We start from the raw sequence: 17,705 nt of genomic DNA, 5'->3' as shown, positions 1-17,705 counted from the left end.
TATAAGAAGGTTCGGCATAGCCGTTCACTTTACCAAATACAAGCGACTTCGCAATATCACTACTACACACCTGCGTGTCGCGCATGACAAGTACGTCAGTGAAGTTATGGGTGGGTTAACCCCAGAGTCTCTGGAGACTGGGCCCAAGAATTGGCTCTAGCGGAATCAAACGTGCTTGGTCGTACCTTAAGCTGCTTCGCACTGAATCCCAGGGAATCCCGGCCTTAGTATCTAACAACTGCGTATGTTCCTCGGACAGCGCTAAAGCTGAGGCTCTACGTGAGCAATATAACAGTGTGTTCGTAGAAGAAGATTTCAGAAATTTACCTCAAATGCCCCCCTCACCTTATGAATGTATGCCTGATATAATATTCTCCGCAGAGGGCGTCAAGAATCAACTCCTGAAAATTAAGATCGATAAAGCTAGTGGACCAGATTTGATTCCAGCTAGAATCCTCCGCGACGCCGCCTCAGAGCTCGCCGTCGTATTCTCCTCACTTTTTCAACAATCTCACGACGCTGGTACTTTACCACATGCTTGGAAGCTAGCCAATATTTGCGCCACCTTTAAAAAGGGCTCCAAAGCTGATCCCAAAAACTACAGACCGGTGTCCCTTACTTCTCTCACATCTAAAGTCATGGAACATATAGTATCCTGCCAAATATCACGGCACCTTAATACAAATCACATCATCTCTCCGCACCAGCATGGTTTTCAGCGGGGCCGGTCATGTGAGACTCAACTCATCACCGTCATCCACAAGTGGGCATCAGTCCTAAACGTCCATGGTCAATTCGATGTTGTATTTCTAGACTTTGCAAAAGCTTTTGACTCTGTCCCCCATGAACGGCTTTTACTTAAGGCTGCCTACTACGGTATTCGCTACAAGGCTAAGATCTTGCTTCGAAACTTTTTAACTGGGCGTAGCCAACGAGTTGTGATTAATGGCTCTGTTTCTTCGTGGTCTCCTGTAGTCTCCGGGGTGCCCCAGGGTACCGTATTGGGCCCCATTCTCTTTTTAATGTTTATTAATGACCTACCTAAAAACATCACATCTGGTATCAAGCTCTTCGCTGACGACTGTGTTCTTTACCGTCCGACAAATTCTGTAAGCGATCATTTAGCTCTCCAGCGAGACCTCGATCAACTAGAGAAGTGGTCCTCCATCTGGCAGATGAAATTTGCTCCCAGTAAATGTTATGTCCGTCACTTTGAAGAAATCTCCTTCCCAGTTTAGTTATTCCCTTTGTAACGTGCAGCTCGACGGTGCTCGTCACCAAAAATATCTCGGCGTGTACATAACATGTACGTTGTGTTGGCAATTGCACTGTGACGAAGCTAAAAAGAAGGCTCTGAGAGTCTTAGGGATCCTTCAAAGGAATCTATCATCGTGTGATCGCTCTGTTAAGGAACGTTCATACCTATCTTTAGTACGTCCTATTGTTGAATACGCCACGGTTGCTTGGTCTCCGCATACAAAAAAAGGGATTGATTGTATTGAAGCCTTTCAGCGCCGTGGAGCACGTTTTGTTAACAACGATTACAGCCGCCATAGTAGCGTTTTATCTATGCTTACTGATTTGAACTGGCCTTCATTGCAGTCAAGGCGCAGGATGTACGATCTCGGCATGTTTTATAAAATTCATAGAGGCCAAGTTAATATCTCCGTTCCCTATGAGCTCACATCCGTGCCTGCGTATGGCCGTACAAGGAAGAGTTACGACTTTAAGATCAGGCTCCCATCCTCTTCTGTCGACGCTTACAAACACTCTTTCTATGTAAGATCAATTCCTGCATGGAACACGTTACCAGCTGATTTTGTTGGATCGGCATCGTACCCAGAATTTATCCGGAGAGTGCCCACTACTCTAACATGTTAATTTAACTTAATACCTCGTTTATTGTCATACCATGTGATTGTAATTTCATACTATGTAATCTTAATTGTTATTTTACCATGTAACTGTACTTGCCGTACACGTAAATTGAGCGACTGCTGGCCGCTCCATTGCGGGATTAGCATTTATGCGCTAGTGGCAATTATTTTGATTAAAGATTAAAGATTAAAGAGGTAGTAAAATCAACAACATAAACCCAGATTTACAATGTAAAATTGCAAAATGAGAATATCATTCCCCTTCAAAGAGGCTTTTTCGCAGTCTCAGATAAGATGGTTCATGGCTGCTTTGTTACTTGTATAGATCTGTTATTAACTGTGGCTGTTAGGTAATGTGCATACTGTCTTACCTTACGCTTGTAAAACAGAACATTCCTTAAAATGGAGCGCTCTTGTTTGTTACCCACTGTACTATCAATAGATGCTTTGTCTCATTTCTGAAAATTACATGCTCTTATTGTTTTAAGGTTGGCGCCGGCGCCATTGGATGTGAACATCTCAAGAACTTTGCAATGATGGGTCTAGCCTGCGGACAGGAAGGACGATTGTTTGTTACTGACATGGACACAATCGAGAAATCCAACCTCAATCGGCAGTTTCTCTTTAGACCCGCTGATGTGCAGGTTATGAATTTGAGTTGAGCTACACTCTGATTTGTAGAAGTAATAATATTGCTGTAGGCCCAACCATAGGCTCGATTTCCGGTATCCTCCCCGAGAAGAGACGGCTGGACCCGTGAGCGATAGATTGTGTCTGTGACGTAAATTCAAAATATAATTTATGCGAAGTTAATAGTTGCGGGGAAATAGCATTAGACATCCCAAAAACACTGATTTTAAGAAAACAGAAATTACATAACAATGCTTAAAACGTCTGTGCGAAGTTTCCAGATGATACCAGCTTGAGTTTGTGGTTAAATGATCGATGTGAGTTTGAATTCAACTGGCGAATCATCAACGAAATCTTCGGCTGCTTTAGCTATCAGTCGACCTCATCCGTCGGCCCCCTCGTTTTGCCAGCAATAAACTCAGCAGTACTTTCAATTGATCTTGAGGAATTTTACTTGCCCTTACATTAGCGAAGTATGAGGAGAAAATTGCAATAGCACTGGATTTGAAAACGGTATTTTGACCTTGGCGCCAACTGGAAAATCAGTGAAGTTTGCGAACTCAGGCGGTAGAAAACGACACAATTCCCATTCTCCAGCTTCTCGAACACTTTTCGTTGTCGCAATCTTGGATGCTTCCTATCTTAAAGCACTGTAAACCTCGAACAGGCCGGGTCAAAGAATACCTTCGCAGCCAAAACATGTAATTTATGCCGGACGGATTTGTGCAGGCGAGTTTCTGATTGGCGGAGATTAACAATGGCTCACCTCACGCGTCCAGCCGAGATTTCGGGAGTGAGCGCTGGCTTATTTCCCGAAACAGCGGCTGGTAATCGAGTCTAGCCCAACCATTGAAGGAATCTTTTTCATGTTTTGTTGTTTTGTCAAATCATTATCAGGATTGATACAGGGTTGAGAGCCGTTGCCTTCTGTGGTCAAGCTGGGATCAATTCATGGACTCTATACCATAATTTAGGATGTGAAATTTAAAAAGGCGTTGTGGTTAAGAAGGATCTAATAATACAAGCTTTCGATTGCCGGTCTGCAATCTTTGACGAGTAATAGACCGAATGCAAAAATGGCTACTAACAAAGTATTTTCAATCTTTTTGCAAATTAAACTGACTAGCCTCGTTTTACATCCTAAATTCTCTCAATTTTACACGTGTTAACGAGGGTAGTAAGGCCATTTAACACAAAGACAAAAGAACAATTTATTAGCGGCCATTTTTGCATTCGGCCAATTTATAATGTTGGTTAAATTTCTCTGATTTTCTCTTATTTTGATTTGGCCTTCTTTAAGTTTTTACATTTGTGGAAGTGGTAATTATTTCAAAATAAGCTGAATAAAAACTTGACAGCAGCTTCTCTCAATAACCTACTGCTCCCAGCTATTTAAATGCCAATTAAGGTAATCCTGGATTTCTGGAAACTTAAAGGGACACTGTCATACTTAATTTGCACGTTTTTAAGTCCAAAAATGGGTAAAAATCAAAATTAGTACTTTACAGCTCACACGTACAACATTGCTGACAACCTACTGACAAGATATGAAATATATTTATGACACAATGAGCAAATTCGCATTTATTATTTGGTGTCTTTCTGACGACACAGTCTCCAAACTTGAACAAACTGGCCAGTCTTTTCAGGTTTCAGCCCATCTCTATCCTCTCCATCCTTGGCTGCCAACAGCAAAGAATAGCTTCAGTACACTTCAATGCTTATTGGCAACAAAACAACAGCATTATTATTAGTCTTTTAGTGTTTTGAAGTTTGATAAAAATAGCTTGACACTGCCCCTTTAAATTGCAGCTAATTTAGTGATCAAAGCAAAAGTTCCATCGGATTTTGAGTCTTAAATTTAACTTTATGATTTCTTTTCCTTAAACATGAATTAATTGCATTAAGGATTTTTTGAACAGCGAATGTTTAACTTGGTTGATATTTACATGTAGTTGTGAATTAGTATTGAATGGCTTTTTAACAACTGGACCCTCCACTCTGTTAGTTTAACAACGAGCCATTGATCATGTATTTCAAATGGAACTTACATTGCTGAGCAGCTATTCCAGTTTAGGGCAAGCTCACACCTTATTGATGGTAAGTTTTAGGTATTAAACGTTGGTATTCTCATTTATCTGCAGCAAATGAAGTCTGAAGTTGCAGCAAGAGCAGTAAAAGTTATGAATACTGAAGTTAATATTACAGCTCACCAAAACAGAGTTGGGCCAGAAACAGAAAGTATCCTTTACAACGCATTTTAATTTTAGGTCTCTTCCTTGCAGATGTACTTGTTAGGCTCATGTGAGCCCAAAGGCCAAAAAAATTGCTGAGATTTGATCACAGTCGGGAGTTATTGTGAGCGGTAGACGTAAAGTCACAGAAAGTGAACATTAAAACAAGAATCACAGTCGAACCGCAAAGCATGTGAAAATATGGACAAAAAGTCATGTACCGCTTTGATCTGGGCATGCGCGTATTGCAATGTCGAGGTATTATAAACTGACAGTTACATGAGGTCGAGGCCATGTGTGCCAGCCAGCCCAAGATGGAGTCCAAACACTTTAATCCTATGGATCGATATCCGACGGACATTACGCTGGACTGACACGATTAGGATGCGTTCTCCATCATCGAACGCAAAAAAAACCCATAACATCGTGAACACACTACTGAAAGTAGAGCTATTTTCAGAGCTTGTTGGACCTGAATAGGACTCATTGACTTCACTGTCTGTTTAAACCAGAGTTATTGTGAGAAATTTTGCGAAGGTACTTCGATCTAATTCTCATATATACAAAAACGATTATTTTGTGAAAGACTTAGAGCTTTAACTCGCTGTGAAATGCGGCTGGAAAGTATTCGGAAATGGTTCAGTTGAGACCAGCGAAAACAAAATTCAGCTCTAATAATCCCTGACCCACGCTGCCTCCTCTTTTATCAATTCGCTTGTTTCAGCAGGTCTTTCATATACCGGTTCCGAAATAGTTAATTGTCCACGAAACAAAAGAACAAAGCGAACATGATCGGGAATAACAGTGGTTTTTTTGTCCTCCGCCATTTTAGTCCGGTATATGAAAGTCATCTACATTTACATCTACATATTCCAGAACTCGGCAAAGTCCCTTTTTGGCTTTTGGCTGTTTCTGCATAGATGGCCTAATACACCGTAAGACTTTTTAGAGACATCACTGCCAAGCCGGCCACTTCTGCTGAAGAGAACAGGACAGCCACAACACTGGAGACTACGTCCCCTTCTCTTATCAAATAGTGTTTGGGTTCTTTAACCAGAACCCGCGACCTCCCGCATAACAGCCCGATGCTCAACCAGCTGAGTTGAGTCGGGAGCTCAGATGCTAATATATGTGCTGGTAGGGTTAGAGGGTACAATTTTGGGTTACGGCTTTCGCCTGAAACTGGCAGTGCGACATGACTTTAAACCATTTAACACGCGCATGACACGTGAACGTCTGTCATGAGAGGGTGTCGACACGATTTGGCGCACGCTTAGTTCTATGCGGACGTTGTCAGCGAAAGCGTACCATCTAAATCTCCGAAACAAACAGCATTGAAGTCATTTTTAGGAGCAGCTTTCATTGTCACAGAAGCAAGTCCAAGTGTTCTTTTTTATATGCCAGCACAAAATGTGGGGTTTTGTTTCTATCAATTTGCTTTAATTGTAAAACCAGGTGCTTAACGACTGCCCAAAGGACCGCTGAAAAATCAGAGTCCAAATGCAACTATGGATGTCTTTTCGCCCGTCGCCAAGCAACTGTTTGCACTCTTCCCATGGGCGCATTACCTCTTCAACATCCATAGTTGCAGTACTTTAATTGTGATTCGTTTTATACCAGTGTTTTGTAAAGTACTCCGGGTTAGCTATTTCCTGCAGGTTAACCATTTGCCACCTTGCAAAAGCTGAAAATCTATGAGCCCATAACCAAACTTTAACTCAATTTAAACTAGCCGCTATCTCTGGTTCTGTGAGCCATGCATCTAAAGTATGCCCTTGTGTTCAATTGATGGTTTGCCTGTCTTTTTGTTGGTAAATATTATTTCTTAACGCATTAAGAAACTTACAATGACGATTTCTTTGAGTCTCTCGATGGCGTGACAAATGCATTGGATAATGTTGATGCAAGTGAGTTCAAAAGCCCTCCATGCAGTTTGTTATTATGATTGTTGTTGTTGCAGTTGAACGTTTCTGATCCGCTTTTGTGGATTGTGGTTTATATAAACGAACACGAAATTGTTGCAGGGGACACAGCGTGTGGACTTTTGGTGGGCAATTTTACAGTTGATTTTATTTTAACACACACCAAGACACTGGAACTACTCAACATTTCACGTTATTTATTATTGGCAAAATGCTATAATTGAGGGAATAGAGCGAGTTTCAATCGAGTGTCGTAAAACCAAAACCGAAGTGATTACTTTGGCCAATCAAAAAGGGCAGAGACAATCCAGTAAACCAATCAAAACTCGAAGTAATTACACGTAGCCGGCACAGAACGCGAGAAAATGTGCTCGCGCAAGCCACGATTGGTTTGGGTTTTACTTCTGATTGGTTGTAAAAAATGGCGCGAGCACTTTGAACCAATCACTGAGTGAAGTAATGCAAAACCAAAGCAATTCGCTAATTGCTTTCGACACTCAATTGAAAACCACTCTATTCTGAAGATGCTGATCACATGGCCATGATATGTACTGGGAGGGCCTCAAAAGTTTGACCACTTGGGTTGCATTCTTTCGTGTCCACACACTACTCGAATACTCGAGGAAAGACCTTTATCCAGTATTGATTTTATTAATGTCATACAGGAATGTACATGGATAGGCGATGTGTGTACTACCGCAAACCCCTTCTTGAGTCTGGAACGTTAGGAACAAAAGGCAATGTCCAGGTACGTAACTCGAAACTAAGGACTGAAAACATTAGGTGTTCTCTGAAAATGATCGGCGAATGTTCCTTTCCTCTCCCCCCGCTCCCCGCTCATTAGGGAACTTAAGCAACGACAACGGCGACGGCAACGAGAACGTCACAAATTTGCATATTTAGTGGACAAAAACAATAGCTTTGCACGCCCTGCACGTGCGTTTTTCATTTTTGTCCTTTTCTTTGCCGTCGTCAGCAAAACTACAACGTGAAATAGCCAAATTTAAGGTTTTATGAACAACGTCAGCACTTGAGGATAAATTTTCATTTTCTCCCCCAAATTAAGCGCCGTTCTGACCAGTGTCATTTTTGAGGAACTACCACACCCTTGTCATATTAAAAAGGTTGAAATAGTCACGAAACGATTAAAACAACGCGAATTTACATTTTGATATGACATTCTCGTTGCCGTCGCCGTTGTCGTTGCTTAAGTTCCCTATTCTCGCGGTGCTACCAGTCGCGAGGGCCAAACGGTTTGCGTACTGGACTCCGGATCAAGCGGCCCTGGTTCGAGCCTGGCCGGGTCATTGGGTTGTGTTCTTGGGCAAGACCCTTTATTCTCACAGTGCCTCTCTTCACCCAGGTGTATAAATGGATACCGGCATCCCATCCAGGGGGGAGTGGAAATACTCCTAGTCGCTTCACGCTGCAGTAACCAGGGATAAGCGCCGGTCTGATGGGCCACTAGGCTTCTTGCAGACCTTACCTTCACCAGTCGCTTTCCCAGACCTCCAGCTAATGAGGTGTTACATAAGCTCTTTCCTCATTACTGTAAGCAGTTTTGGTTATAGCGCAAGTTAGCGTTAGTTGAGGTCGTGGAGTTGATCTGCACTTACAGGGCCACCCCTTTTGTTATTTCCTTGCGGCCAGCCTTTTAAGAAAACAGTCACAACAACCAGGAAAGATGTAGGGCAGCTCTTTTGAGAAAATTGCAAATTCCCAGAACGTTGTATGACAAAAAGCGGCCTTAAATTTTCGGACTGTGGCCTGGCCGTACGTTTTTTAGCTGCTTCAGCAATTCCTCACACGCTCCTCATCCAAACCAGCGGGTACGGGTGCCTTTTTAGCTCAGAAAGGAAACTATTTTTTTCCTATTGCATTCTAGTGGTCCAGCCTGAATTTAAACGATAAAAACGTCGGACCTGTTCGTGGATTTTCTGGGAATTTTAACGTTCTTTCTTTGATGACAATAATAGTCGTGTTGTGTTGTGAAGGCGACGTCGTTGACGGTGGTAATGACTTGGTAACAAAAAGCTGGGCAATATCATGACAATATTTTTCTAGGTTGTGTTACCATTCTTGACAGAATCGTACAGCTCATCTCAAGATCCACCAGAGAAGTCGATTCCAATTTGCACCCTGAAGAATTTTCCAAATGCCATTGAACATACTTTACAGGTATTTATATATATATATTTTTTGTTTGTTTGGTGGGAGGGAGGGGGGGGGTGTTTTTCGTTCCACTGTTTTAGTGCTGTACACTTGACTTTTAATCGCCAAAACATGTCTTTCTTTGGCTGAAGTCTCGAAAATATAGTACTCGTGTCGTTGCCGGCTAAGAGCGGTAAAATGTGGGCAAATAAGTGACAGTCGAGCTCGAAAAGTTTTTGGTGGCTTCAAAAACAAGTACAAGCATCCCTGCACCCAGAATTGTGAACTGCGAAATAATTGATTTAATTTTTTGTTCCATTTTCATGCCCAGTTTCCACTGTGTTGTTGTTAAGTTAGAACATATTCTTTTTTGCTTTTAGTGGGCAAGAGACGCTTTCGAAGGACTCTTCACCATCCCGGCAGAAAATGTTAATCAGTATATTGGGTTTGTAATTTGTTCCGTTCTTATATTTTTCCGCTGGGTTCATCCTTGCTGAAGTTCTAGAACGAAGTCATGAATACTAAGGCACGATTATTTCTTTACAATACAATTGCTTTTACGAAGGGGCCACAAAGATGAGTCTTCAAAGGCTGAATTTTAGCATTCTCGTTCTCAAGAGAGTAAATCATCGACTAGCGACGATAAAGGAAGCGAAGCTTGCCCGGGAGGAAGGTTACCTCACTTTTTGCCTGAATGTACGCCCACTTGACACACCGAAAGGGAAAGGTCATTAACACATTTGTGGAAGTCTTAGCGGTGTAAAATTCAAAAAAGACCTTCTAAAAGAAACTTTTGATACTAAAATGATTCTCGCAACAAACTAAGTTAAAGCGATCCCATTTTTGACTGTTTGGTTCAAAATTACGTTGGATGTTCTTTTTTTTTTTGGTATTTCATTATCACTTGGTTTAGTTATAATAGGATTTTAAAAATTTATCTCCTTTGTTCAGAGACCCCAAGTTCGCTGAAAGGGCAGAGAAACTTCCAGGAATGCAAGCGGTTGGTCTCTTTTTAATGGCAGTCTAATGTAACTAATGATACCCTTTCCTGGGGAAGACCTTGATTGCTCTAATATGTTAACAGGGTATAGAGTGGTTTCACTCACGTGACCAGCAGCCATATTAGATTACTGAAACAAAAGAAAGTATTTGCATAAAAATAGAGTTAAATTCCCGGAGGATTTGTTTGGTACACCATCATGGCCGCCATTCCTTTGTTTTGGAACACCAACATGGCCGCCGTGACGTCATGTGAAAACGCTCTTTATTACTTGAAGACCGTTACTTACGTCAACCTTCAATTGGCCGAGTTTTCACTGGTTTCGATTCGGCAGTTGTAAATGGCTCTTCCTCCCAAAGTCAAACAAAAAATTGACACTAGTAAAAATAAAGCCCTTTTCACATTAGGCCTCGATTATGATCGAATATATAATCGAATATAATATGAAATGGGATCACATCAACTAATTACGGTCCCTGATTATAATTGGATTATAATTACTTCAAACAACCTTAAGGGGATTGTTTGAAGTAATTACAGTGCGTAATTAAACAGGATGACGAACACGTGGTAGTATGATGCCTTGTATTTGAATTTTCGCAGATGTGAACAGAACCATAATTGAATAAAATTAAATGGAGTATGATAGCCTGAATTATACTTGAGTGTGAACAGGGCTTAAGATTTCAAACTTAATTTGATGTCAATTTTGATGGAGTCCCTATCGAATGTAAACCATGGAACAGAGATGAACAACTGGTACTACTACCACCACCACTACCACTAATACAACTACTATCACCTGCACGACGACCATTACGACTGCGAATACTAGTGTTATAGCTACTGCTTTTGAAGGTCGTCGTGTTCTCTTTTTATGTACCATGCAGTTGGAGGTTTTTGACAGTATCAAGAAATGTCTTGTTGATGAGCGGCCGAACGAATTTGCGGACTGTGTGAGGTGGGCTAGAATACAATTCCAAGAGAATTATCACAACACCATACAGCAACTACTGTACAACTTTCCCAAAGACCAGGTGAGAATCGACGGGCTTTCTTCTTAACCCCGAGCTACATTTAATTGCTTTAATTTTTTTGGGTGGTTGTCTACTGTGATTGGCTAGGAGCAATTGCAGCAAGCTTGTTATCTTACTACGGAAATTAACTAAACTCTTTCTAAAGACAAACAACCTGAGTTTTCAAGGACTTTAATTCATATTTTCAACGTGCAGATGAATTCCTTTGAGTTCAAAGCAAAAATGATGACGTTCAGCTTTCGTATAACCTGTGCTAGAACTTACGTGTTAAAATTTGCCATAGGTGAACTATTTCCGTGAAAAGTAATAAGGCATAACGCAACTATTGATGTGAACGATATGGTTTGCAACCTGCGAAAAATCCGGCACAGTCTTCGCAGGATTTGAATCTACGACCTCTGCAACCTCCGTTTCACTGATCAGATGCTCTGCATTGCGCTGCAATGCTGCGGGGGCAGCTTTTTTGATAGCTCGCGTATTTCTGATTTTTATCTTATATAATCTAATGGTGCGTTGTGCTGGTTCATACAGGTTACCAGTTCAGGGCAGCCATTTTGGTCTGGTCCAAAGAGATGTCCCCATCCACTGGAGTTTGATCCCCTTGAGGTAGAATATAAGCGAGTAGATCAGTTAGAATAGATAATTGAGGGATTCGACCGCCGCGACGGGGTTTTAATCATGGTGCCATAGCAATTGGCTGCGAGGGAACAGGAGTAATGACGGATCGTGAATTTAACCGCCTTTGTAATTACATCCACAAATGGTTAGACTTAAAAGGTCTTCTCGGAAAAGGGACTATTGTAGGCCCCTTCTCACAAATATCTTCCATTTTCGTTAGTTCCCTGTGGGACGTTAAAGAACCCACACACTTTTCGAGAAGAGTAGGAGTTGAAGTTCCCGGTGTTGTGGCTGTCCTCTGTGAGTATATGGGTGGGTGGGTATAGCAGGTCCACATCAGCTGAATAGCTGCCAAATCTTCAACCTGCTCAAACAAATTTAAAAAAAAAACCAAAAAAAAAGATAATAAATGTAATAATAATAATAATAATAATAATAAAAATAAAAATAACTTAAATCGAAGTAAAAATCCTATGCCAGTCAGGTGTTAAGCAAAACACACTTTATAAATCTGAAGGAAAAAAGGAAGTGGTTTTTTTTATCATAGTGGCACTTAAAAATTAATTGCGCTGCACTTACGGCACCGGTGCATTTTAGAACATTTCTTTGTTGTACTTCGTAAGGCTACAGCAACAACAGCCAGTAAATATCCGAGCTTACCTACATACAACGATTAGTCTTTCATCGTGTATCTCTACTTCAAAATGTACCTGTGCCTTTTGTCCTGACAAGAGGATTAATCTGAACCAGAAGCCACTGAGTTTGCATTTGTTTCATGTGGACTACTTCTGCTTAGGGCGCAAGTTTAAACTACCCCAAATTAGAACATTCATTTGTTTCTTTGTAGGCAACGCATATGGACTACGTCACTTCAGCAGCCAATTTGAGGGCGTACATGTATGGAATCAAGGGTTTGTATTATGCTTTGACCTGGAGCCTTTCGTATCGCACTAAATATATTTAAAGTTAAGGTTCATACTGCAACCAGGTTGACAACCAAAGTTTATTTATTAGTGATGCTAGGAGCTTAAAAATTTCCAATTCAAAGCCCCAGCCACCTTCTTAATCCCCTTCACAGCAGAGTAGCATCAAATTGTCTATGTATCTTTAAATTGTAGCGGAGTTTTCTTTTCTTCTTTCTTTTTTCCAACGCCTTTACAATCTTTTATGGACATTAACCTCTCTTTCCTTCAATCATGACCTCGAGTACCTTTCAATTCGTCGCATTGTTTCAGGATCAAGAGATCAAAGATTAATCCTAGAGTGCCTGAAAACTGTCACCGTACCCAAATTTGTGCCAAAGTCAGGTTAGTAAATCGTTATGTTAATGTCACGCACAATTGACGACACAGTATTAGTGGGAGGAAAAAGACTGGGGATAAAGTGTCGTCCAGGACCCGAGTGCCGCCTGCTACTGCGGTTCCTGTCACTCTGGGGCAGGGCTAGTGTAATATTCCTCCCTAGGTATTGTTATACATGAGATGTAAATAAGGTGTGGCGAAAGCCGCTCGGGCCTGGGGAGAGCCCAGAGACAGGCGAAAATGAAGGTACATGATACCACCCGACTTACTAGAGGGAGGGAGGGTGGGAGGACAAAACATGACCACCCGCGTTCACGGCCTCAACTTGAGTGACAGTGTGGCACAAAACACTCCGTTATATACTAAATTATTACAATCCCAAGGGAGTTAATTACCAATGCAAATCTGAGTTTGCATAGTGTCAGCGAGTGGCCTACTGGCCGTGCACGGAGCACAGCTGCCCTGAGAAGCGTGTTCCTATGCCAAGCTCCTAGATGGTTGGGCCAGCAAGGGGAAGTTGATGTGCCAGCGTTTCTCACCCAAGCTAGGGCAGCCACGGCATCGCTTCAGTGTGGGACTGAAGGGTTGGCGCCGTCAACACATTATCCCCAAACCATTTCTAATAAAAGTGTCAAAAGAATACATATGACAACAAGGTATCGCTGCAAGTTGGAGATGTGCTACTGTCTCAGAATTACCTATATTTATACGAAGAGGATAACCCTATTCGATCATATGGGAGCACAAAATGTGCACGTATAGCAAGCCACAACATATTTGATTGGATGGCCAGTTGGCTGCACGTGTCCCCAAAAAATCTAATTGGTTCCAGTAACAGGAGGCGGTAAAAATACCTGTGTTGATCGGATGCGAAGCACACAAACAAACAGTTGATGCAATCAGTAAGGTACAGAGGTCGGTTAGCAAGGAATTAACTACAGTTCATGCTAAAGCAGAAACAGCCATTTTATTGTGTTTTATTTATAGCAGACGTTTAGGGCCGACATCAAGCACTTGTATGAGTACATTTTTTGTGCCAATTGATTGGATTATTTTAGTGTGCTAAGATTTTTTTTTCATTCCAAAAAAAAAATGTTTTAAAACAATCTCACAGAGTTCCTGGTCTTGTCTCGTGGTCAAACAACTAACGTGAGGGAGTAAAGTTCGTGAACGCATGCGCCGGACGTTGCGCAAACAAAAGGCTCTCTCGTACTTACTGTTTCTCATTTAACTTTATTTACAGTATGAAACATCTATTTACTTTTAGTATTACCCAACTAGTGGACTAATGCAAATCCTGCATTTTGATTGGCTACGCTCCAAGAGGACTACCGTAGAATTCCGAAAATAGCCCCCCCCCCCCCCCCCTTCCCCCGAAAGTAACGGCTACCCTAAAGTAACGGCATTTTGAAAAATTACCCCAAAACGGTAACAAAACACTGTTGTGACTGTTGTATTTAATGTTCATTTCAAGCATTACCTTCCGTCGGCTTACAAAGCGATCTTAATGAGTAGCGTATTCAACGTAACATATTTGACCGGAACGAGAGAAATAAAATAATACCTCTTCTTTGGTAAGTAACTCGAACAAGAAAAACACGAACGTTGGTCATGAAACCGTTATTATCGTTGAATTAATGTATACAGATTAGAAAACTAGAGCTTGTAAAAGTTCTCTGATTATCTTGGAGTACAGTACATAAATCAGAATTGAGATGTTCTCAACAAACAATGAGCGAGTTTGAAACTTAACGAAACTTTAATGTCTTTGGGATGCTAGAAGTAACTTCTTCCACACTTTACTACAAAATTTTTTTACAGTTACAGTTTCAGTTTTTTGCTTCATTTAATCTGTGAGTGAAACTTATGAACGCTGCAATACTGTATTGAAATTAATTTGTCAGCGAGGAGTCAAAATATACTGTACAGTTTAATATTAGTGATCGTGTATGTAGCGTACCGATTAAGGTAGTCTGTTTTATTTACTGTTTGTTCATCTTGCTACGTTACATTGTAGGAATATGTATAAACGGAATGACTTAATAATATTTCATAATACGTGTCCTCTTTGTCTAAGACCATTTCGAGTTACAAACGTTTTTAACGTATCCGAAAATAACGGCCATCCGAAAGTAACGGCTACCCGAAAGTAACGGCTACTCGAAAGTAGCGGCCCCTTTTGCCTGCAAAATCCGAAAGTAACGGGGGCCGTTACTTTCGGAATTCTAGGGAATTATTAATAGTCCTTGAGTAGTGAAAATCGTGACGCTTTATTTCGTTTTATTCCCAAATGCATTTGCTAACTTTATTATTGCCTTTTCTGTCCGACTAGTTGGGTGATACTAAAACAATAGGCCTTTTGCAACTAACGATCACATGATACAAAATCCGCCATGCTGGAGGGCAAGCTCATTATTATTCCCCCACTGGGACATTAAAACAAAGAGACCTGAACCAGTCAAGCTTGACTTGCCTTTGTTTTAATGTCCCCGTGGGGGAATAATAGAGAGCTTGCCCTCCGGCATGGCGGATTTTGTACCATGTGATCGTGAGTTGCAAAAGGCCTATTAGACCCTTCGCCCTCAAGGGCCACGGGTCAATAGCCCATTCGGCTTGGCCTCATGGGCTATTGACCCGTAGGCCTTGCGGGCTGCGGGTGTAAATGTTAAGAAACGTGTTGTCAAGGTAACATTAAAGGAGGGGTAGCAATCTCATCAGTTGTAATTACGTCACCGTGGCAACTACTGCTCACTTCTCGGCACCTGTCAACACACACCAAATAGGGGACGAAGTACTAGTCATGATATCCTTGAGGTTATTGTGGCCCAGCTGGATTAATTCAGGCGGCTTTTGAAATTGCGATGACGAGGCTAACGTCATCGAATCGATTGTATCCGTGAAACAAACAATGATTTTAATGTTTTCCGAGTTTTTGACTGATAGAATTCTCTTTGTGACCTTGCTCTTCATAGTCTTTGGCAACGCACTCTTATTTTTTTTTTTTGTGTGTGTAAAGGTGTGAAAATATCAGTCACTGATGAGGAGGCCGCACAAGAAAGTTCTGGCAATGTTGGTAAGTCTTGCTTTTCAGAAAACAACTTCTCTGTATGTAGGACATTTTTGATCGACCAACCTGGCACGATGACTGGAGCAATGGTAATGAGAAGGCAAATCCTGTAGCGTTTATAATGACCATGGAAGTCAAATGTAAAGGCATGGAAGTAGATTTTCAGTCACCTTTTCTGACCAAGAAAATGTGCAAGCTTTTTTGCAAGGTTTTTTTTTTCTTTGGCAAACTTGTATTCTATGGCTCACTTTTCGAAACACTCGAGGGACTAACTTTTAAAAAGGTCTGAAACCTGAACGGGCTGTGTCACGAAATTCGTTCATTGAAAAAGGCCAAGAATTTGGAATGCTGTAGGAAATAAATCTTTTAACCGCCTCTCCAATTCTCAGGTCTGTGCGGTACATCGTTAAGTTATTTGTCAAAGGCACAAGGAAGCGTGGTCATGCGCGAATGGAGGAATTAAGATGCGCGGTATGATCATAGAGCCTGCTCTGTTTTTCATTTCGCTTCTCGTACTCGCAAACTATACATAGTTTCGCTCTCACGCAACATAAAAATAAATTCGAAATCGTTCCGTGAAAAAGGCCAAGAACTTGGAATGTTGTAGGAAACAAATCTTTTAACCACCTCTCCAATTCCAAGGTCTGTGCGGTACATCGTCTCTAAGTTATTTATCAAAGGCACAAGGAATCGTGGTCATGCGCGAATGGAGGAATTAAGATGTGCGGTATGATCATAGAACCTGCTCTGTTTTTCATTTCCCTCCTCAAACTATAGATTGTTTCACTGTCACGCAACACCAAATTAACTTTGAAATCGCTCAATGAAAAAGGCCAGGAATTTGGAATGTTGTAGGAAACAAATCTTTAACCATCCCTCCAATTCTCAGGTCGTTGCGGTACATCGTTTCTAAGTTATTTGCCGAAGCGTTTCACACAGCTTTACAGAGTTTTGTATGGAGACGCCATGTGGTCCACCAATATGGCGGTCGGTATTCAACGAAAACATCTGGAGTTCACTTTGCGATGAAAGCGCTTACCTTTCTGTCATGAGATAAAACACACGTGTATGAATAAACCTCCTAATGTACTTGAAAGGCTCAAACTGCTGAGATTCATAGGGATAGACATTTATTTTTTAACCAAATAGCTTTGTATCTTGGTGTCACGCAAGGTGCCAATTCGTAAATTCAAAATTCTGTATTTTCGAAACGAAAGACGTCACGGAACTGGAAACCTGAAAAGAGATTTATTGCTAGGTCATCTTCAACCTCCTTTAGATACAAATTCAAAAGACCTTGCGTTTTGATTTTAGAATTTGATGACGTCACTGTGAAAACCATCTTTCGAGGAGGTCAAGTTGGGGGTCCAGTTTTTGGAGTTCACGTTTGTACTGTTACTTCTCAAGACTTATTAAAATCTCCCTTCAATTCTCGCCAAACATAATTGAACTTATCACTTACCCCAGGCACCATTTCTACCATTTAAGTAAACTAGTTAATATTTGTTAATGTCGTATTTATAAGAACTGCTGATTACATTAGGAAATGTTCACGGTATACGCCAAGAAATGCAACGGGAACTTTGAGAGCAGGCTGACTGGAGAGCTTTTCTGCAAAGACTGGGCTTTTAAAGTCCTTTAAAGGTTACTACCAGTTTTCTTCGTGAAGTTACTTCTCGTCCACAAGTTTTGTTTGTTTGTTTGTTTGTTAACAATCTGTAGATGACGATGACCTTGAAAAGACCAGGGGCGCACTTCCTACACCACAACAACTGGCAGGTTTCAAGATGTCGCCGGCTGACTTTGAGAAGGTGTGATATTTTTAAATGATATTTCAGCAGTGTTCCAGCAATACAGTAGTTTTGGAT

At 41.2% G+C, this 17,705-nt stretch overlaps 1 protein-coding gene across 2 annotated transcripts in view; it reads left to right on the top strand.

Annotated features, from left to right (window-relative positions):
* The window catches only part of LOC138015187 (ubiquitin-like modifier-activating enzyme 1), a 78,691-nt gene that overhangs the window by 51,840 nt on the left and 9,146 nt on the right, over positions 1-17,705 (top strand). For both annotated transcript variants that reach the window (XM_068862141.1, XM_068862140.1), the window contains 13 exons: positions 2,366-2,521; positions 4,652-4,748; positions 6,580-6,648; positions 7,329-7,411; positions 8,728-8,841; positions 9,195-9,259; positions 9,766-9,814; positions 10,705-10,851; positions 11,383-11,457; positions 12,317-12,380; positions 12,705-12,776; positions 15,787-15,843; positions 17,560-17,648. In XM_068862141.1, coding sequence (XP_068718242.1) covers positions 2,366-2,521; positions 4,652-4,748; positions 6,580-6,648; positions 7,329-7,411; positions 8,728-8,841; positions 9,195-9,259; positions 9,766-9,814; positions 10,705-10,851; positions 11,383-11,457; positions 12,317-12,380; positions 12,705-12,776; positions 15,787-15,843; positions 17,560-17,648 — 1,137 coding nt within the window. The remainder of the gene's footprint in view (positions 1-2,365; positions 2,522-4,651; positions 4,749-6,579; positions 6,649-7,328; positions 7,412-8,727; positions 8,842-9,194; positions 9,260-9,765; positions 9,815-10,704; positions 10,852-11,382; positions 11,458-12,316; positions 12,381-12,704; positions 12,777-15,786; positions 15,844-17,559; positions 17,649-17,705) is intronic.

This window comes from Montipora capricornis, chromosome 9 (assembly GCF_036669925.1).
Source record: "Montipora capricornis isolate CH-2021 chromosome 9, ASM3666992v2, whole genome shotgun sequence".
In the NCBI taxonomy this organism is placed as follows: Eukaryota; Metazoa; Cnidaria; class Anthozoa; order Scleractinia; family Acroporidae; genus Montipora; species Montipora capricornis.
This window is presented reverse-complemented; position numbering and strand designations above follow the sequence as displayed.